Source organism: Pristis pectinata, chromosome 7 (assembly GCF_009764475.1).
Source record: "Pristis pectinata isolate sPriPec2 chromosome 7, sPriPec2.1.pri, whole genome shotgun sequence".
NCBI classification, from domain to species: domain Eukaryota; kingdom Metazoa; phylum Chordata; class Chondrichthyes; order Rhinopristiformes; family Pristidae; genus Pristis; species Pristis pectinata.
This window is the reverse complement of record NC_067411.1, coordinates 20,105,639-20,129,168: the sequence shown is the minus strand read 5'-3', so window position 1 is coordinate 20,129,168 and position 23,530 is coordinate 20,105,639. Positions and strand designations below refer to the sequence as shown.

At 41.0% G+C, this 23,530-nt stretch overlaps 1 protein-coding gene across 3 annotated transcripts in view; it reads right to left on the bottom strand.

The window, feature by feature from the left end:
* snx25 (sorting nexin 25) overlaps positions 1-23,530 on the bottom strand; it is a 208,500-nt gene that overhangs the window by 21,218 nt on the left and 163,752 nt on the right. For all 3 annotated transcript variants that reach the window (XM_052020395.1, XM_052020394.1, XM_052020393.1), the window contains 4 exons: positions 15,197-15,334; positions 8,106-8,219; positions 6,202-6,366; positions 4,882-4,999 (listed from right to left, as the gene is read on the bottom strand). In XM_052020395.1, the coding sequence (XP_051876355.1) occupies positions 4,882-4,999; positions 6,202-6,366; positions 8,106-8,219; positions 15,197-15,334 (535 nt within the window). The remainder of the gene's footprint in view (positions 1-4,881; positions 5,000-6,201; positions 6,367-8,105; positions 8,220-15,196; positions 15,335-23,530) is intronic.

The following is a 23,530-nucleotide window of genomic DNA, read 5'->3' as shown; positions in this document are numbered from 1 at the left end:
GCTGTAACTCAGGTCCTCAAGTCCCAGCAACATCCTTGTAAATTTTCTCTGCACTCTTTCAAGCTTATTGATATCTTTCCTGTTGGTAGGTGACCAGAACTGCACACAATACTCTAAATTTGGCCTCACTAACATCTTATACAACTTCGACATAACATCCCAACTCCTGTACTTAATGCCCTGATTTATAAAGGCCAATGTGCCAAAAGCTCTCTTTACGACCATCTACCTGCGATGCCACTTCCAAGGAATTATGGATCTGTATTCCCAGTTCCCTTTGTTCTACCACACACCTCAGAGCCCTACCATTCACTGTGTAAGTCTTACCCTGTCCAACTGTCCTTTAAAGAGTTGTTATTGTACCTGCCTCAACCACTTCCTCTGGCAGCTCATTCCACATAGATACTACACTTTGTGTAAAAAAGTTGTCCCTCAAGTTCCTATTAAATATTTCCCCTCTCACCTATTAAATAGACAGGGATATTAGATGTTCTACCATGCGCAAGGGTGGATAAATACCCAGTGCCTGATGAGATGTATCCCAGGCTGCTATGCGAGGCAAAGGAGGAGATTGCTGGGGCCCTGGCAGAGAATCTTAAATCCTTGGTGGCCACAGACAAAGTGCCAGATGACAGAAGGATGGCAAATGATGTGCCTTTACTGAAGACAGACAGTAGGGATAAGCCAGGTAAAGAGAGAGGTCGGGAATTTACTGGAAAAAATTCTGAGGCACAAAACTAAACTACACTTGGAAGGGCTGGATTTATTCAAAGATAGTCAGTGTGGATTTGTTAGGGGGAGATTATTTCTGACCAATTTGATTGAATTTTACAAAGAGGTGACAAAATGTATTGATGATGGCACATGGATTTCAGTAAGGCCTTTGACAAGAACCCATATGGGACATTAATCCAAATGGTTAGAGCCCCAGGGATCCAGGGCAAGTTGGCAAATTGGATCCAAAACTGGCTTGGTAACAGGAGGCAGAGGTGATGGTGGAGGATTGTTTTTGTAATTGAAATCCTGTGACTAGTGCTGTTTCACAGGGATTGATGCTGTGACCCTTACTGTTTGTTTTGTACATTAATGATAAGCACATGCATGTAGGAGGTATGTTTGCAGACTGGAGGTGTTATTGATAGGGGGATAGTCATAGGCTACAGGATGATACCTCTCAGCTGGTGAGATATGCAAAGCAATGGCAGATGAAATCTAATCAAGATAAGTGCAAGGTGATGCACTTTGGGAGAACTAGAAGGACAAGATATGTACAATGAATGGTAGTGCCCTAGGGGCTACTGAGGAACAGAGGGACCTTGATATACAAGTCTAAGGATCCCTGAAGGTGGCAGCAAAGATAGATAAGCTGATGAAGAATGCACACAAGATATTTGCCTTCATAAGCCAGGCATAGAATATAATTGCAGTGAGGATATTGTACATCTATAAAACATTAGGTAGGCCACAGCTGGAGCACTGTGTGCAGTTCTAGTCACCACACTATTGGAAGGATGTGATTACACTGGAGAGGGTGCAGAGCATGTTCACTAGAATGTTGCCTAGGATGGAGCTTTTATGTTTAAAAGAAAAATTGAAAAGGCTGGATTCCTTTTCTTTAGACTGGATGAGGCTGAGTGGTGATCTGATAGAAATATACAGAATTTTGATAGGGAAGATCATGGCAAACTCTCTAAAACTAGAGGTCATAAGCAGGGGGTAAGAGGTTTAGAGGGGATCTGAGGAAAAGGATGGTTGGAATCTGCCTGAATGGGTTGTGAAGGCAGGTACTCTCATAACACTTAAGAAGTATCTAGACAAGACTCATAGAGTCATTGAGTTATACGGCATGGACACAGGCCCTAAGGCTCAGTGTCCATGCTGACCAAGATGCCTATTCACACTGATTCCATTTGCCTGTATTTGGCCCATATCCCTCTAAACCTTTCCTATCCATGTATGGTTGGCCCTTGTTCCAGGTCAGAGCTTAATCACATCCTTCCTATAGCAGGGCAACAAGCACTGCACACAGTACTCTAAGTGTGCTCTAACCAACATTTTGTACAGCTGTAACATGATGTCCCAACTCTTGTACTCAATGCCATGGCCGATGAAGGCAAGCATGCCATAAACCTTCTTCACCACCTTGTCTGCCTGTGCTGCCAGTTTCAGGGAACCATGTACTTGTACCTCTAGATCTCTTTGTTCCACAATGCTCTTCAGAGCCCTGTCATTCACTGTGCATGTGTGGACCTTGCTTAACTTCCCAAAATGCATCACTTTGCACTTGTCTGAGTTAAATTCCATCTGTCTTTCCTTTGCCCACCTTTCCAATTGATCAATATCCTGTTGTAACCTTGGACAACCTTCTTTGCTGTCTACTACACTAATTTTGGTGTCATCCACAAACTTACTAATCATGCCACCTGCATTGTCATCCAAATCACTGATATACATGACAAACAACAGGGGTTGTAGCACCATTTCTTGTGGTCACAGATGTCCAATCTGAAAAAAACAGCCCTCCAATACCACCCTCCGACTCCTTCCACTTAGCCCATTTTGTATCCAGTTGGCCAGCTCATCCTGGATCCCATGTGTTCTAAACACTTAAATTGCCGAGGCAAAGGAGGCTATGGACCAAGTGCTGGTAAAGGGGATTAATGTAGATAAGCTACTTGGTGGTCAGCATGGACACGATGGGCTGAAGGGCATAACTGTGACTGAGTATGAGATTTTGGTGTAGATAGGGTGGATAGTAACAGCCTTTTCCCCAGGGTAGGGGAATCAAAAACTAGAGGCATAAGTTTAGGATGAGAGGGGAAAGATTTAAAAGGGACTTTTTCCACGCAGAAGGTGGTGAGTATATGGAACGAGCTGGCAGAGGAAGTGGTTGAGGCAGGTAAAATAGCATCATTTGAGAAGCACTTGGATAGGTACTTGGAGGGGTGGGGCTTAGAGGGATATGGGCCGAACACAGGGAATTAGGATCAGCTGTGTGAGTGTGGTCGGCATGGACTGATTGGGCCGAAGGGCCTGTATCTGTGCTGTAGAGCAATAGAATGACTCTGCATTCTAAATAGTCATGCTTGCCTCAGCGTTGGCTTGAGCTTATAAATTAGGCGGACACTTCTGTTGTTATCAATTAGCCATCTTACAGTGATTTGATACAATTGAGTGGCTTGGTCTGCCATTTCAGAGGACAAGAGCCAACCTCGCTGATGCCAGAGTGGTTAAGGGCAGCAAATGTATGTTAGTGAACTTGCTACATTTTTAATGAAGTTTATAAATATTCATTATCAATTTAATCAATCTTGAATTAAAAACCTGATATAACTATTTGTTTTTAATTATTTTTTAAACAGGATGTTGACGTCTGTGGTAGGGCAAGCCCTTGGAAAGGGTAGCCATGAGCTGCATTTAACTATTGCAGTCCTTCTGGTGAAGTTTCTCCCATTGTACTGTTGAGGAGGGAGTTCCAGGACTTAAACTCAGTGATGATGAAAGCACAGTAAATATATTTCCAAGTCAGGATGGAGTGCGACTTGGTGGACAATTAAGTGCTGTTCCCACATGCTTAATGCCCGTCCCTCTCAATGGTGCAGGCTGTGGGTTTGGAAGACGCCGGAACAGTAGTCTTGGCAAGTGCTGTTCATTTTGTAGATGGCACATTGCAGCCAGTGGGTAAGAAGCTGTTAGACTGAGAATTGCAGTGTAATGGGCCAGTGGTGATTAACTCTGTGCAACTGGAGCAAGGAGGTAGAAGGCAGGAAAGAGGGGAGAAAAGGAAATGGTCAGCATAAACTTGAGTGGAGTAGATGAGGAAGGGTGCCAACGTAATCACTTCAATGAGTGGGAAGATAAATTCTCTTTACATCTTTATGACCATTTTACAATCTAAAATAACATCATATTTAGCAACAGATGGTACTGGAACAGGTCACAGGAACACATAATCCCTGCACAGGAAGTGAGGCAACATTTTTTGCAGTCTTAACCACAATCTTCAGCTTTATACAGAGTGTGGATGTATCCATGCCCACATGCATTCACATGTGGTTAAGCTTTAATCTTCCCACTGCACTTCAACTGCAACTGCTTGCTTTAGTCTACTAATGAGACCTGTTTTTAAACGGTGTCTGTTGTTTTCTTTGAAGAGGTAAAATTTTGCAAGTTTTTCAGTCTGATGAGCTATGAAAAAGCTCAAAGGTACTCCACTATAGAAACGTTGCCAGCGTCTCTATGCGATTACCTAATAATATTCAATATTGTGTTTGCATCATTCCTAATTACCTCAAATCATCAAATAACATTTATGCTGTTAGACGGCTTTGTTTTTTTAAATGATCAATTCAATGGTGGAATATTATTTCAGTTTTTAGTTGGCAAACTCATGGAACTATAAAGAGTTCTAAAAGTCAATTTGATCATTAAAATTTGTTAGCATAGAAGTGTTACTGTATTTAAAAAGCCGATAAATTAAAAAAAACTGAAACTGCTCTTAGCACCATATGCTGGGAAGTCCCATTATGGCTGGTAGTATTATACTTGCAAACACGAACATTTGTAAGAAAATACATCTCATTTTTGCTGGATATGTTTTAACTAACTTAAACTGATATTATGTCCATTGCATTTCTCCTCTCTCTCTCTCCTAACCCTGCAAAGTATTGTTTCTAGGCACTGTTCTGAAGCAACAGCAGAGTACTTTGCAGAAAGTCTGAATTTGCATGTTTATAAACTTAGGCGGGAATGCTGTGCTACCACCAAGCTAAGTCCAAAACTGGTTCTTTCATTCCAATACTATCTAGCAAATTCTAGCATTTCTGTAAACTTCATTCCAAACACTGACATAAAAGGAGAAAACATACAAAGTTGACTTACTTCCCCTGAGCTCAAAGATTTCTCCAATGAGCATGAAACAAGGTTCAGCAAGAGAGTCTCTTTTGCAGTCAACCTCATCTCCATAGTCTGACAGATCACTGTCCTCCTCGGTCTCCTCCTGAGTACAGCAATGGGAAAAAACAACAGCAAGTAGAAGGTGTGAGGTTACAGAGATGAGATGCCATGGAGAAAGCCCGAGGAACTGAAGGTTTGGGGAGGGAAAGTAAAGGTGGGTACATTGTGTAGGGAATTTATACTGAGGACCAAGACCAGCTAGCATTCTAGCTCAGCCAATGAAAGGATTCAGAATACATTTTATCAATGGTTATAAAGCTTAACCAACAATTACAAAGCGCACTTCTCATGGCTTCCATCACTGGGAGATTTTAAAAGGAAAATTATTTAATGTCCATAAACAATTTGGCGAAAATTTAAAAGCAAAGGAACGTAGATGCCAGGAACATTTTATTCAGTTATTTGGTACGTGGGTATGGTTAGCAAGGCCAGAATGAGTGATTGATGGTTGGCAGAGATTCAGTGGGCCAACTGACTTTAAATGCCTTTGAGGTGGTGGTGAGCAGACCTTTAAGGGAAGGTGCTCACACAGAGCTATCAGGTAGGGAGTTCTAGGGTTTGGACTCAGTGAAAATGAGGCTGGTGTGACTCGAAGAAGAACTTTCAGGTAGTGGTGATTCCAGCCACTGCCGCCCTCATTCTTCTAGAGACTGAGGATGTGCTTTTGCCAGGTGCTGTCAAAGTAGCCTTAGCAAGTTACTGTACAACAAATACAATAATGTGTATTTATATAATGCCTTTATGGTTAGTATCCACCCATTAAGACAGAAGTAATTGAAAAAGATCATAAAGCTATTGGGAGGGATGATCGATGGTTCAAACAGGGCTGGGTTTAAAAAGAGCCTTAAAAGGGGAAGTGGGAGGTAGGGGGACAGAAGAACCACAGAGTGCAGGGGCCTCAGTGAGGTACAGGGTTAAAAGGGAGGGGTTAGTGTGGGTGAATTGGCAAGGGGTCAGTGAGATTGGACTATGGTTTGAGACTGTCTGGGGGGGGGGGGGGGGGGGGGGGGGGGGCGGGGGGGTAGTGGTGGAAACAAAGGTGGTCAGACTACATAGGGAGCTCACAGATAGGACCAAAATCAGTTAATATTTTAACTTGGTCAGGAGGGGAACACATTATAAATTTTATCCATTATGAAGCTTAAGCAGTGATTACAAAGCCCATTTCTTTAAAAGGAAATTAAATAAATTAAGCTATAAAGTGTAGTTTCATTCTGTGTTATGCAAAGCCTTATCGATATCTACCTCTTGGTGAGAGAAGAAATCTCCAGGAAGCCTCTCAAGAAAGGAAGACAATGAGAAAGTTGACTTCTTCCCTTGCACATCAACAACTTTCAGGTATTCAGGGGAGGGGCTTAGAAAACCATAAAGTGCCTCACTCTGGCAAAGTTTCTCATCTGTCAGTAGTTTCTGTAAGAAGGAAGTTCATGTGATATGGTTGTATCAACAAAAATGTCAGAACAGCAATTGGTTAGTTGTCTCTGGGAATCAGCCACTGAACTTCCAGAGGCAGGTGAATTTTAAAATAGTTGTGAATCCAGATATCAAAATCTTTCCCCAGTCATGAAGAGATAATCAACATGAATGTTCTAAACCACAGTGACTCACTTTCACAGATAGCAAACAGCTACGTAAAGTTCTTTGATGTTGCTGCTTTGAGCTGACTTTTAAAAGGAGAGAGAGATTAAAGACTGGTTTTACCATAGCAACTGGTATCTTATTAAAATGTTGCCTGCAAGGACAGCAAAAAAAAAATCAGTTTTTACTTTTTGTTGATCCTGATACTTTTCCTACCTCTGATGTATAACCTGATTATAATGTCCATCTTGCCCAGTAATATTCAGATTATCTCAGTAATCATGATTTGAAGGCACAATATCATGGTGATATACCAATGAGGTACAGATTTGCATCCCCCCAAGCTGTGATTCTTGCTATATGACAGCATTAAAGAGAAGCCAGTTCCTTCATGAGGAGGAGGGAGGAAAATATCCATGGGGTAGTCTATCTTCAGGATGTTCTTCTGAACATCCAGAGAACAAATTCAGGGTAATATTGCCAGGGTTCTGAAAACAAATAGCTCGCATTGCAGTTAGTATCTAATCTGGGCCAAGCAGGGGACAGAAAGGTAGGAAAGTCATGAAATGAGCTTATTAAATCTAATCAAAATTTAAATCATCAAAATTAGATACTGTGGCCAAACTCTGACAAGAATATTCAAAGGTGAACATCTGAATGGCTGTCAATTTCCTATCCGAACTCTCCCTTTAGAGAAAGTGCCATATAAAGAAAGGTTTAGTAAGCACATTAGAGGCCCTTTTAGCACCTCTTTCCTAGAATAACTTTTGAGGAAGGATTATTTAAAAATAAAACTGAATAGGTAAATCTCAAATAACCTGTAATCCTAATTTAGATGGCTGCACATATCTGGGTGACATATGAACCTTAAAAAGGGAAATAATACATAAAGTGACCTACCAAGTCAATTACCCAAACAATATCTATTGCTACAAAAGATAGGCAAGAAATACCGCAAAGGCTTTACAAATGAAAATATGCACCTGGTTAACTTCTTTTAAAAAAAAGGGACAGTTGCAGTAGCAACAGTAAAACTTTAAATTACGATGTTGTTTCATTAATGCAAATTGTTTTAACAAGACTGCAAAAATCCAGGTTATAATCTTAGGATTCTCTTTCATTGGAAGGATACAACTAGAAAGCACATCTGTGACAAAAAATGCCAACAAAGGTACCTATGCAATTAATACCAAGCCAGGAGAAGAGCATCATTGGCAGGGTAGGTGATTGATCAGAGACCCTTTTTCCACTGCTTGAGGAATAAGCAAATGCACATTCTGACTATTGACCTATTCCACTCTCTTTTGAATCCTTGCTGTGAAACGTTATACACCTGAAACTATTTCTCTCTCTCCACCGATGCTGGCTGGCTTGTTATTTCCAGCTTATTCTATTTTTGTTTCATATTTCTATAATATGCACCTTTCAGTTTCTATATAACAAAAATTATTGTTACACTGGAGGTGGAAATCATACATCATTTCATAAAACATGGATCGCCCAGTTTTGATTTACCATCAGCTGTCAAATTAACATTATGACTGGAGCTATAATTTTTTGGATTTTCTTACCTGTAAAAAATTATTCAGCTGATTTTTGGACTTGTCTAGGAACTTCTGATCAATGGATTTAAAAGGCAATTTACTGATTGATGGTAGCTGTGCCTTTTTTAACATTGGAAAACACTGTAAAATATAAAATCAAATGTTCTCTGCATTAACAATGCTCTGTTATTACTGGGCTGATGCCTTTGGAACTGCATCAATCAATTTGTTTTTCAGATCACATTAATGGTTTTTATCTTGATTAATGCTCACAGAGAACTGGAGCCCACACAGCAATAGTAAATAGACTTTTCAATGTTATCACTGTACATATGGAAGTAATGACCACAACATTCAGAGAAAACAAAGTTCCTCCTTTTTAGTTCCTATCTTAAGCACCCTCTCTCTTTTGGTCACATACATTTGGAAGTCATTCAGCCTCGTTGGTTCAGAGAAAAGTTACAGGACTGATACCTAAAACAAAGGATCCTTAAGAATACTTAGAAAAAAATCCTAAAAGGAGGCAAACATATTGAAGTGTGTAAAGCAGTAAACAGAACTCAAAATGGTAAATCCAACACAATGGTCCAAACAAAATCACAGCAGTGGAACAAATTAACTAAATGGCTCATTCTGGATGAATTTCAGAAAGTTATCCACAGACAAGGTGATTAAGACATGGGAGAGAGTCTAAGTAGAGTGACAGAATTGAAAACCCTGCACTCAGAAAATTTTTCTGTGGGTAGTCTAGTCAAATATCTAAGGCTTGGCTAACTGCATTTTTGATTATAAAATATGAAATTGTGCCAGTTAAGCACGTGACCTCAATACCTATTTTTGAACCACATCTGCCTGTGTTCTTTAATCTCTTTATGTTTGCTTTTATGATGACAAAAAGTATTTATCAATTGATTCCTACTTACTGGATATCATTTATAAGGCTGCTTAGCATGGGTGAAGATGCCAGACTTTAGCACCACGGCAAATAACACGATCGGGAGAGACAGACTCTCGGCATGGTCAGCTCCATCAATCAATTACTTTAACTACTTTAGGTGATTAAAAGAAAGGGAAGTAAACCAATAAGGAACAGCACTAACTGAGCCCTTCACATAAAGAGCAAGCATCACGAAGCCCCATTCTGGATGGGGAACAGGAAAAATTCATAGCACAGTGGAATTATCCTCCCAGTCTTCATATGGCTTAAGGTAAAAAAGGAACTTGCATTATATCAAGGATCTGTTGAAGCAGAAATCTATGAGAGTTGAAGTCCAGTTTACAATTCACAAGGGGAGATGTAGGTTGATAAACCTTGCCAAGGCTGACTTATCCAAAGGCAAATGATTCATATCAGAGCCTGGCAGCTTAGGCCTCTACGACAGGATTACAATGAAGGAAGAGTGCTGATGGTCAGTTGGCAAAGAGACCACAGCTTAGGAAGCCAGTAAAGAACTGATCATGCAGCTGATCATGTGCCAATAAAGAATGGACCAGTAAAGAATGGAGATAAAGAGCTGGGGTATGAACATTTGTATGGAGTGGGAAGAGAAAAAGGAAGTATCTGCCAGGGGCCCTGCAATTTCTACACTAGTCTCTCTCATTGTCCAAGGAAATATCTCATCAGGCCCAGGGGATTTATCTACCTTAATTTGCTGTAAAGCAGCAAGCACCTCCTCCTCTTTAATCTCTATATGCTCCACGACACTATTGCCTGTTTCCCTTCCTCCCACATCCACTATGCCAGTTTCCTGACTAAATACTGATGCAAAAAAACTTTAACATCTCCCCCATCTCCTGAGGCTCCACACATAGACGATCACTCTGATCTTCTGGGGGACCAATTTTGTCCCTTACTATCCTTTTACTCTTAATATACTTGTAGAACCCCTTCGGGTTTACCTTCACATTATCTGCCAAAGCAACCTCATGTCGTCTTTTTGCCTTCCTGATTTCCTTTTTTAGTATTTTCTTACTTTTTCTATATTCTTCAAGTACCTCATTTGTTCCTAGTTGCCTATACCTGCTATACACCTCTCTCTTTCTTAACCAGATCGCCAATATCCCTTGAAAACCAAGGTTCCCTATGCTTGTTAACTTTGCCTTTAATCCCGGCAGGAACATGCAAACTCTGCACTCTCAAAATTTCGCCTTTGAAGGCCTTCCACTTACTGAGCACGTCCTTGCCAGAAAACAACTTATCCCAATCCACTCTTCCTAGATCCTTTCTCATTTCCACAAAATTGGCCTTTCTCCAATTTAGAACCTCAACTCGAGGACCAGACCTGTCCTTATCCATAATTAACTTGAAACTAATGATATTATGGTCACTGGACCAAAGATGCTCACCTACACATACTTCTGTCACCTTACCTGTCTGGTTCCCTAATAGGAGATCAAGTATTGCATTCTCTCTCGTTGGTACCTCTATATATTGACTTAGAAAACTTTCCTGAACACATTTGACAAATTCCAAGATATCCAGCCCTTTCACAGTGTGGGAGTCCCAGTCAATATGTGGAAAGTTAAAATCCCCTATTACAACATTCTGTTTCTTACATCAGTCTGCTATCTCACTACAGATTTGTTCCTCCAATTCTCTCTGACTATTGGGTGGTCTGATACGTACAAGCCTTTGATTTCTATCGATACCTGCAGTCCTCGCATGACCTTTTTCCTCCTCCACCTCACTATCTGCTCTAACACTCTGGTTCCCCTCCCCCTGCAAATCTAGTTTAAACCCTCCAGAACAGCACTAGCAAACCTACCCACAAGAATGTTAGCCCCCTCCAGTTCAGGTGCAAACCGTCCTGTCAGAACAGGTTCCACCTTCCCTGGAACAAAGTCCAATTGTCTAGAAACATGAAGCCCTCCCTCCTGCACTATTTCCTTAGCCACCTTGTGAATTGAAACACAACATACAGTGCTATACAGCATCATCTGGAGAATACAGCTTAGGCCACAAGCAGGTACAGAACACTAACTATGCCACAGCTGGAGTACTGTGTATAGTAACAGTCATATTACGGGAAGGATGTGATAACAGGAGACTGAACAAGAGATTTACAAGGATGTTGCTAAGGCTATTGGATTTTAATTATGAGGAGAGAATGGCAAGGTTGAAGATGTATCTTTGGAACAAAGACAGCTGAGGGAAGGCTTAATTGAGATGCATAAAACTGACAGGCCTAAATGGTGAAGCAGGTGGAACTGTTCCCTTTGGCAATGGGAACATAGATTTAAGGTGGACACATTAAAGGAAATTTGGGGAAATATTCTTTTGATTCAGGATTGGAGGTCTGGAATTCATTGCCTGAAAGGCTGTTGGAAGCAGAAACTTCTGTCACAATACGAAAGTACCTGGATGAGCACTTTAAAGTTCTATAATTTAGCTAGTTACAGAACAAGTGCCACAAAGCAGGATTACCCTAAATTGGAATTTTGCTTGGCATGGATATGATGGGATGAATGGCCTCCTTCTGTTCCATAATGTTGTACAATTCTCTGCCTGGTTGGAATTACCGGTCACTGCAATTCACAGTAAAAGAAAGATCCAGCAGGTTGCATTTTGCCTGCATGCAAATATAGACTTTTGTCTGAAAATTACACAGCTCAATGTAAACCTAGTAGTAAGTAGGGCAAGCATTTACAATATTAGGAAAATAACAATTTAAATTAGCCCAGAACATTACAATTATCAAGCAGGAAGAACTGTACTCTGAATATACAGAAATACCTTGAGGCACTTCAGAAATAAGTAGAAGGAAAGTAGACATTGAAACAAAGTGACAGGTTGGATGGGCTTATTAAAATCTTCTTTGAAGACATGGTTTTTGAAGAAGTTTCCCTTATTATGAAACAATGCTAGGAAGACGGAGAAGTAGCTTAGGAAAGAAGTTCTAGAGAATTCTAGCAACATGAAAAAGATTTACCAACAAAGGTGGAGTAGATGCTCAGCATGCTGACATCAGAGGAAGGTAACATTTTGCCAGGATTATATAGGGTTGGAGAGTATTGTCATGATAATAGAAATAAGCCTATTTAATAGCAACACATAAAATACTGGAGGAACTCAGTGGGTCAGGCTCCATCTACAGAAGGAAATGGACAGTTGACGTTTCGGTTGAGACCCTTCTTCAGGTCCTGAAGAAACATTGACTGCCCATCTCCCTCCATAGACGCTGCCTGACACACTGAGCTCCTCCAACATTTTGTGTGATGCTCCAGATTTCCAGCATCTGCAGTCTTTCATGTCTCCAAGGCTATTTAATATCTGGGAACAGCAATTTTAAAAGTAACAGTCTCCATTCATCTTGGATCTCCTTGCTCCATCAGGTCCTTATGGTAGCTGGTGTAGATAGTTCATGTCTCAGAGGTGTACAGAGATCACTGCTACTCAGCTGACCATGAACTTTGTGCCAGGTTTGAGATTTAGATCTTCAAATGCTCTTTTTCTTCACCTTTGATGTCTGTCTTCATTAAGAAGTGGTTTCCTGAAATATGGGAAAGCTCCTGAGATAATGGAGAGTGGGGTTGTATAGCAGGGCCCGATTGGAGATCAGGAAAGAGAATAGGTCATTGTCATCTTCTCCAGCAGTTACTTAGGATCAACTGTGACTTGCTTACACTCCAGTTCAATGAGCTCTGAGGTGGTTGATGAGGGGACAACAGACTCTGCCATAGGTGGGGCAGGAGATGCTTAATACGGCAGACAGGAAGGCTTTTGTGCTCATGGTTGCAGCTTCACCCCAACACTTTTCTCAATCTTTCTCACTGCAGTGCTGCACCTCACCTACAACAAACTTCTCGCTGGAGTGAAACTAATCTACAGCACAGCCCTATGTTACCTCCACTCCAGAACCAAGATAAGTCCAACTTCAATCACCAAATAGCAGTATGCAGACAACACTCATGTTAGCACATTTTTGGAGCTCCAAGCTCTAAATCATTGTCGATTCTTAGAGAATAGGCCTTGCACAACATTTACAACACAAAGGTCATCTACCAATCTGCCCATGCTGTACAACCTCACTCTCCAATAGGAGCTTTCCCATATTTTAGGAACCACCTCTCAATGAAGACAGGCATCACAGATGAAGAAAAAGAGCATTTGAAGATCTAAACCTCAAACCTGGCACAAAGCTCATGGTCAACTGAGTAGCAGTGATCCCTGTACACCTCTGAGACATGGACTACCTACATTGGCTACCATAAGGACTTGACAGAGCAAGGGGATGCCAGGTGACTGAAGACCAGGCTCAACAGCATATGTGCACACCCACCCACACAACTCATGAGGACTCAGACACATGTCCTTGCTTCAATTCCTCAATGCTCCCCAACCCACCTCCTTTGACCCCTCTCACCCTCAATCCTAACTGTTCCAAAATTTTGTTTTCATTCAGTTTCCCCCACACCCAAGGATGAAAATAACTTCAATTTCTTATCTAACTCATTTGTACTGATTGCATCAGCCACTTTCTCATTGGTACACTACACCACAGCCTCCCTCTTATCCCCCTGCACTGGAGACCTTCCCCCACCCTTTCCTCTGTCTGTCCACTCTTTGCCCTCAGTGCCTTCTCTTTTCCCCCTCTCCTCATCCACAGCATCCAGCTCTAAGAACCATGCATCCTATCACTGAGCAGCTCTCCATCTTAGGAGCTGACTGGTGTGGATAGCCTTACAGTTGCAGCACACTATAGCACTTCCCACAGCACTCCTGCTCCCATCTCATATTACACAACAAAATGACCAATATTCATGTCGATCTTTCCAATTATCTTTCTATTGTATCACAGTTCAGGTTGTTAGTTGGTGGGTGATAGACGATGTGCATCTTTTCTGAACTCTCTCAAGATGCCTTCCTCATACTTTCTTCCCTCTCCGTGCAGTGCAAGGCTGACGGCCAATCAAGGCCATATTTGACAGGAACATGTAGAGCTTTGGACAACTGAAGAACAGAAAGCCAGAATTAGTATTGGGGGTGACGAGGGCTGTTATAAGGACTTCAGTGGTAAAGGAGGTGGGATAAGCAATGGTCTATAAAGATCAGCTCAGGGTTCAACAAAAAGGGAAACGTGTGATTCATCCAGCTCAGAGAAAATTGTGGTTTGAGAGAGCATAGGGTCAGCTGAGTTTGAGTTTAAAAAAATAATTCCAGCCACTCAAAAAGTGAAAAGTTAAAACAACGTACAACAGCTACTACCCATAAATCCAGTAGGCAAATGCATGGACAGTTGAGGGTTTCGAGAGAACTAGAGGATTAGCATATGTGTCACAGCCCATCCCAAACCCAGATATTGTATCACTGGAGGTAAGTGAGGAAGATGAAGCTCGAGGATGGATTATTACAGGACACTGGAGAAATCAATGTTTCTAATATACTGGCTATATCTGGCAAGGTAAGAATATAACAGTCCAATGTCAATCCCACATTGTTGGAATAAGTGGGAGGAGTTTACAGGACGATTGCATAGTCAACTGTATCATATTCCACTGGAAGACTGAGGAATAATGAAGCACTTACAAAGGGAGTCACTCATGACTTTGTATAAGGCTTCAGAACCACTCCAACTTACCTTAGATGCAAAATGTAGCTGCATTTATAACTCTCTTCTCTAAAGAGGTTGATTGGGGCCATTATAAATGAAAATAAGTTGTACCCACTTTGACTGAAGGAGCTGATTGTACCTCATTGGAGCAAAATAATCCATTTGAAATAAATGCTTTGCATTTTAACAAGTAGAAATTCATGATAAAGGATATCAAAGTCAATAGCGCACAGGCAAAAAGAACTTCTTCAAAATGTGGATGGACTCACAATCATTAACCCTGTCAATGAAATATGCATGTTAGAAATAAGGACAATATCATTTTAGAAGCATCTACCCTTTCTAGTTTCAAAAATAATCTATTACATTTAGGGCTCCAGACGTGAGATTTGAGAACTCCATAGCACCAAAACAAGCAGTAACAATTCCTCAGGCACTGGGAATGAAAAGGTACAGGAATGTTGCTTCTAACCTGGTCACATGGCATGCATGGTAGCAAAGCTCTGAACTGCACCGACCCGAGATAAGAACACATCAATGCTAACAAAAAAAGTCAGATATAGGTACCTCGCAGAGTTTCCTATGTAGTGCATGGAACTCGCTGAGCTTTCTAACAACCATCCAGCCGTTATTTTCAGGATCAGGTGGATTCAGCTGCACCATGATTGAATAGCAGGACATTTGTTCACCATTCTCTTCCACGATCTGCCCCCAAAAAGATTGGAATATATTGAAAAAAAAAAGAAGCTAACTCAATACAAAGCCAGAAGATTTATAACAGGTAACTTGAATTAGTCTGTGCAAAATAAATAGATGAATCTCGATGGGCTGGTATCATCACTTCCAATTAGGCCCATTGTCTTCAACCATTAAAACTTGTGTGGCTTCCACATATGTGCTTCCAAACACAGGTGGCTGAAACTTGCTGAGTGATAGATTGTGCTGCTCCTGGCTATTAAAAAAAAGAAAATGCTGGAAACACTCAGCAGGTCAGGCTGCAGCTGTGGAAAGAGAAACAGAGCCAATGTTTCAAGTCCAAAACTCTTCCACAGATGCTGATACAAGAGAATGCAGATGCTGGAATCTGGAGCAACAATCTGCTGGAGGAACTTAGCTTGACCCGCTGAGCTCCCCCAGCAGATTGCTTGTTGCTCCACCTTCCACAGATACTGCCCAACTTGCTGAGTGTTCCCAGTATTTTCTGCTTTCATTTCAGATTTCCAGTATCTCCACTTTTTTTATTTTCATTTACTGTACTGCACATGTGGGTTCCATGAAGTCCAACAGTAGGGCCCAGTCCTGCTGGGATTCATCTGCATTCTGTTGGGAAAATAATTTTGCGATCCAATCTGCTGTGGAATTGGAGACCTGACTGACTTCTGTAAGGATTCTACATCTGCACAATGGAAGGAAGAATGGAAGTCAAGTTATTTTGTATAAAAATGACTGTAGGTTAATGCTTTTAATTGTTTGAGCATTTTTAGGATAAGATGTCTTTATTAGTCCCATGTACATTGAAACACACAGTGAAATACATCTTTTTGCGTAGTGTTCTGGGGGCAGCCCGCAAGTGTCGCCACGCTTCCGGCGCCAACATAGCATGCCCACAACTTCCTAACCCGTACGCCTTTGGAATGTGGGAGGAAACCGGAGCACCCGGAGGAAACCCACGCAGACACGGGGAGAATGTACAAACTCCTTACAAACAGTGGCCAGATTTGAAGGAATTTTTTTTTGCTTGTTAAATAATTTCTATTTTAATGACATCCAACTGAGTGTCAGAAACATTAAATTTTTTTAAAATTTATTGACACTTTGACAAAAGGCAAAACTGTATTCCCAGCTTTGTCTTCTGTCAAAGCCCGTCAAGGTCATTTGAGGAACGAGGCCTTTGCACTTTACTACTTAGTTCCCAGTTACTGATAAGAACTTGCCACCTGACAATGGCCAGTGAGACTGGCCCTCCTCATTAGGTTACTACAAATTGGGAGGGATTGCAGGCAGCAACTCTGGGCACAGGCTAGGCCTACAAAATGATTCCCTGTGCAAGCCTGCTCTGCAGATGCACTGCTTTGTTCTTTATTTTAATGTTTTGTTTTATATGAAGAGACAAGAAGCCAAAGAAAATGTCAGGTTCCACAAATGAACTTGAACAAAGTGAGAAATGATTTTCCCTAGAATGAGGCAATTTAGTTGGAATTTAATTAAATCCTGTACTTTCAAAGTCAAAGGGGACAGATTCTACAACAAGAAATGAGTTGTTAATCTGTCAACAACTTGTCAACTCTTCAGCTGGCTTGCTCAGATATTACTGAGAGAAAGTACCAATTCCTCTCATGACCTGTTAGCTTTACAAAAGAATCAGTAAACCTAAGAAAATCAGATATTCAAGAAAATTTATTGTGCACAGGAGAAATTGCAAAATTGACACTGGGTTCCAGCCAGCTCACCTCACTTCTGTACTAAACATGGCAAAACAAAGAACAAATACATTTCCTTTGTTCCACCCTTTGCCCTCCCTCACTTCCACTGTTTCTTCGACTAACTTGCTTTCTCTCTTGTTCAGTTCTGATGAAGGATCTTTGATCTGAAACATTAAACTGGTTTCCCTCTCCACAGATGCTGCTTGACAGGCAGAGTTATTCCAGCATTTCCATTTTTTTCTCCCCTAGATTCCAGCATCTTCATTTTCACTGGCTCTGCATTTATATTGCATGTTTCAGAGCCTTATCCCACACCAAAACTTTTCTGAAGGGTAGTCACTTTGGGAATAAAGGGACAAGTGGCAGATAAACAAGCATCAAGGCCCCACAAGCAGCAATGAGATGAATGGCCAGATGACTCTTTTTAACGGTGTTGTTGAACAAGTGGCAGAAAACATTGATGGGGGTTGTTAATAGGTTCCCAGACAGTAATAGTGATGTAGGGGATGGAATTTAACAGGGAATTAGAGATGCAAGCAAGAAAGCTACAACTGTAATCACGGGCAACTTTAATCTACACACAGATTGGTCAAACCAAATTAGCAATAATACTATGGAGGATGTATTCTTGGAGTGTGAATGTAATAGTTTTTTAGACTAATACCTCGAGGAAGTGATTCAAGAACAGTCTATCTGGAACTGGGCAATGATAAAGGAATAATTAACAATCTTGTGAGTGGTCCCTTGGGGAAGAGCAACCCAAACATGACAGAGTTCTTCATTAAGTTGGAGAGGGAAGTAATAGTATCAGAAACTAGGGTCCTGAATCTGTACAAAATAAGCTACAAAAGTATGAGGCCCAAACTATCCATGACAAATTGGAGAATTTTATTGAGTTGATGGGAGAAAGGCAATAGATAATACTTAAAGAATATATAAATGAATAGCAACAATTATCCAAACCTGTCTGGCGCAATAATAAGAAAGAAAGCTTAACCTTGGCTAACGAAGGAAGTTAGGGATGGCATTAGATCCTAAGAGGAGCATATAAGAGCACCAGGCCCGAGAATTAGGAGCACATTAGAATTCAGCAAAGGAGGATAAAGACTGCTTAAGTGGGAGAAGATGCAGTACGAGAGTAAGCTTGCAGAGAAGACAAAAAATGATAAGAGCTTCTATAAAAGTTAGTGAAAACAAATGTGGATCGCCTACAGCTGGCATCAAGGAAATTTATAAATGGGGCTAAGAAATAGCAGAACATTAAACATATACTTTGGTTCTGTCTTCTCATGGGAAGATACAAATAATCTTCCAGAAATGTTAGGGAACCAAAGTTACACAGAGAGAGCGAGAGAGTGTGAGCGAGCAAGAAAAACTTGTGTGATGTAAATTATTGGGGCTAAAGGCTGACAAATCCTCAGGACCTGATAATCTACATGCCAGAGTATGAAAGGAAATGGTCCTGGAAACAGCAGATGCATTGGTGGTCATCTTCCAAAATTCCTTTGACTTTGAGCTGTTCCTACAGATTGGAGGGTGGCAGAAGTAAACCTTCTATTTCAAATAGAAAGCCAAAGCAAACCCTCTATTTCAAATAAAAAGCCAAAAAAAAACCACAGGGAATTACAAACCAGTATGCCTAATGGCAGTAGTGGAAAAAATGTTGAAATCTAATATAAAATACGCAATAGCAGAAGACTTGGAAAGCATGAACAGGACTGGACAAATTCAGCCTGGGTTTATGAAAGGGAAATCCTGCTTAACAAATGTTTTTTGTTTGAGGATGCAAGCACAGAAATAAAGGGGAAACCTGCAGAGGTGGTGCATTTGAACTTTCAGAAGCCCTTTTGACAAGGTCCCACATAAGAGGTTAGTGCTCAAAATTGAAGCACAGGGGCTTTTGGGTCATACAGTGGCACGAATTGAGAATTGGCTGACAAACAGGAGACAGAATAGGAATAAATGGACCTTTCTTCTAGGTGGCAGGCAGTGACTAGCAGGGTGCTGCAAGGATCAGCATATATCGATGATTTGGATGAGGGAACTAAATGTAACATCTCTAAGTTTGCAGATGAGACAAAGCTTAAGGGAAGGAGGTTGTAAAGTGAGTGGTGAGGAAGATGCAGCAAGGCTCCAATGTGACTCGGATAAGTTGGGTGAGTGGGAAAATGCAGATGCCATATTACCCTTCAGTTGTAGAAGCAAGGAGACAGATTATAACCTAGATGGTAATTGACTGGCAAAAGGAGGTGCTGAAAGCAAGGATTTGGCTGAAGCAGTTAAGGCAGCAAATAGTATGTTAGCCTTCATTGCAAGAGAATTTGAGTTGAGAAACAAGGATGTGTAGCTACAGCTGTACTAGGCCTTGATGAGACCTCATGTGGAGTTTTGTGCACAGTTTTGGCCTCCTTACACAATGAAAGATATTCTTGCCATGGAGGAAGTGCAACAAAGGCTTACCAGACTGATTCCTGGGCAGGAAAGACTGATGTACAAAGTTAGCTTGGGCCAGTTAGGCCTATATTGACTGGAGCTTGGAAGAATGAGAAGGCATCTCATTGAACCCTATAAAATTCTAACTGGGCTAAAGAGACCAGATACAGGGAGGATGTTCCCAATGGCTGGAGAGTCTAGAATGAGGGGTCACAGCCTTAAAAGGAGGAATTTCTTCACTTGGAGATGGTGAACGTGTGGAGTTCTGTACCACAGAAGGTAGTGGAGGCCAAATTATTAAATGCATTGAAAAAGGAGGTAAATATAATTCTTCATGCTAAAGGATGGGATATGGGGAGAAGAGGACAGGGTACTGAAGTGGATGGTCAGCTATCATCATTCTGAATGGTGAAGCAGCCCTGAACGGCTGAATGACCGACCATCTTGCATGTCCATGTTGTTTCTGAGATGTCATTAGAAAGCCAAGAGCCTTCATCAGAGCCAAATGGTAATGGACAGAAAATACTGGCACACAGAACGAAACATTTCTTTGAGATTTTTCTCAATTCCTTCCTAAAATGAAAACATACCCTTTGTGGCAAAATACAAGGCAATATGCTGCTGGATCAATGCTACCGGGATACTGTGGAAATTAGATTCCAAAGCACAATGGTGTTTGGAAGGGGTCGTGGAAATTACAAATAAAAAAAACTTCAGTTAGAATGTTTTATAAAGCAGATCCTTTTCTTTCTCCTGAAATAGCTTCAAAAATATTTTTACTCCTTTGCTAATTTGCACTTTAGTTAGTTGAGATAGGATAGACCATCAAAGTTACTTAGTTAATGGCAAACTTCTGCCTCATTGCTCCAATGAAGGAAAACTATGGTGATTGAACACTTCAAAATACCTCTCACGTGGAGTTTGGCCCAGAGACTAGAGTATAATAAATTGGAAGGAAGAGGATCCCTGCAAAACAAATTGTTTGACTAGAAAATACAAAAAATATGATTAAAAGATATGATAATTGGTTCACCACTCTTTAATCATCAGATTTGTACAAAGTATTTTAAGATGTGCTGCAACATACCATTTGTATCTTTGACAACAGGTGTATTTCTGCCACTTGATGTAATGACACTGGAGTTCATCTCCCATTATACAAATTAAAAGTAATTAACTTCTTTATTGATGTGTAATTCTCATAGTCATGAAAATATCCAGCAATTAAATGCTGATAATCAAAGCTATAATTTCACTTTCCAGATGAGCACACAGTAAATTCAGTTTAGTAATTTATTTTGTCTTCACACTAAAGTACTAGCAACAGTGTAAATGGTCAACTTGGAGTGTAAATTGAGCCAATGACAATGTGAGCACCAAAGCAAGGCAGAGTGGTATTACTTCCTCCAGAAGTCTTGTGTACCTACATTCTGCTATCAGATTGAGCTCAGGCTCTGAATGCAGACTGCATTATGACTAAATTATGTTCCACAAAGACAACTGTAGTGTGAATGTATTATCACAGTTACAACACAATGACCTTCCCAGTCCTGCACACAGTACTGCATGAAATGTTCTCCTGGGTACATCAGAAACTAACACTGCCTCTAAACATCCAAACAATATTGACTTTTTATGGAAAACATGATTAGAAATCTGGCAAAAGACTGTCTCCAAAATTAGCCTTAAGAGCAATAAACTGGCACAGACATGATAGGCCAAACTATGCAATCACTCCAATTTTGCTTACAATTTAACATAATGTTCCCTGACGGCTTGGCAATTCAATCTGTGAAAGAACTGTTTGTTTATGCAAAGTTAATTCCATGACTAGTAATATCAAAGAAAACATTCAGGACTGGAAAAGACCACATCTGCCTCTTCTGCCAGTGGAATCATCCAGGAAACATGGCACCCAATTGGGGAACCGCACTGTGCTCGCAATATCTTCTCGTACTGAGCCACCGTGAACTCAAATTTTATGAAGCAATGAGCCCTCGTCGCCTCCTATTTCATAAATTTATGCCCCTTGAATAAAGTAACAATATTTATCCAGCTTCTTTCAGTTTTGAGGGTAATTCTTAACATCCAAATTGTTATTAAAATTCTTGTTAAAATAGTCAGCACTTTGTGTTTATTTCCCACTCATTCACTCCAAGTCCATATCTTTCTTCAACCTCTATATTCCTCCTCACATCCCCACCTAAATTGCATCTTCAGCAAACGAACAGATCATGATCAGTCCCTTCATGCACGTCACTAATATCAATTAGGAACAGCTGAGACCCCAGCACTCTCTCTGTGGCATTCCACTAGCAGAAGCCCATCAGACCAAAATGACCAGTTTCTTCCCACTCGGTTTCTGTACTTTAGTCAATCCTCAATCCATGCCAATACATTGAGCCTGAACCTGCTGGCTGTGATGAACATCCCACACTGGCCAGTGAGCTATGTGGTCTCAGAACACAGAGCAGCACAGCCCAGGAACAGGCCCTTAAGCTCACTATGTCTGCACTAACCATGATGCCAATCTAACTAATCCCCTTTGCCTGCACATGGTCCATATCCCTCTATGTCCTGCCTGTTCAGGAGTCTGCCAAACAGCCTCTTAAACACTGCTATTGCATCTGCTCTCACTATCTCCCCCAGCAGTGTTCCAGGGCACCTACAACTTTCTGTATAAAAAAAATCCTGTCTCACAAATCTCCTATAAACCTACCCCTCACTTTAACCTTTTTACTCTAGTATTTGACATTTCCACCTTGGGGGAAAAAAAAGACTCGGATGATCTACTCTATTCAGACTCTCATAATTTTATATACTTCTATCAGGCCACCTCTGACACTCTAGAGAAAACAATGCAAGTTTGTCCAACCACTGCTCATAGCAGATACTCTCCAATTCAGGCAACATCCTGGTGAAACTCTTTTGCACCCTCTCCAGAGCCTCCACATCCTTCCTATAGCGTGGCAACCAGAACAGCATACAACAAATTTGGCCTAACCAAAGTTTAATACAGCTGCAACATGACTTTCCAACCAATGCCCTGATTGATAAAGGATATCATGCTGTATGCTTTCTTTACCCTATCTACTGGTGTTGCCACTTTCAAGTGGCTATGGACTTGCACCCCAAGATCCCTCCGTACATCAATGCTCCTAAAGGTCCTGCCACTTACTTTTCTCTTGCATTTTGGCAGTTCAAATGTGTCACCTCACACTTGGCTAGATCAGAAAGATATATTACAGAGGTCCCAACAATGAACCTTGTGGGACACACCACTGGTCATAGCCCTCCAGTTGGAAAAACACCCCTCCACCACTACCCTCTGTCTTCTATGACCAAGCCCATTTTGGATCCAATTTACCACCTCACCATGGATCCCATGTGACTTAATCCTCTGGACCAGCCTGCCATGAGGTACCTTGTCAAATGTTTTACTGAAGTCCTGTAGATAACATCCACTGTTCTATTTTCATCAACCTTCATCACTTCTTCAAAAAAACTATCACATTTATGAGATGGGACCTCCCCTTCACAGAGCCTTTCTGACTATCTCTCATAAGACTTTCCTCTTCTGGATCCACTTGTGTCGATTTGCTGCCTGAAGTTGTTTGACTGTCGTGTTCAGCCAACATATGGGTGGAGCAAAGTAAGCCCATCCAACAAAACAACAGGAAAAAAAGAATACAACGTTGTAAGCCTCACTCCCAAACTTAGATGATAGTCAAGCCAGTGGAGGAATATCAATGCTGCTGAATGGCATTCAGAAACATCCAAAAACAAACTAGCTTAAAAATTAAACAGTTAAAAACATTTGACTAAACAAGTTATTTAATCAATGTAAATTACCTACTTCTGTCCCTTGCAGCCATTCCTCTCTATTGAAATGATTGAACTTTGCTGTTCCAGTACTAGATCTAACCTGGCACAAGTTCAAATGGGCAGTTTCTCCAGCATTGGTACTGGAGAACTACAGCAAGCATGTGCTCTACTAGAAGACTGCCCGAGGTGTCCAACAGCATATTCCAGTTGAACAGACCCA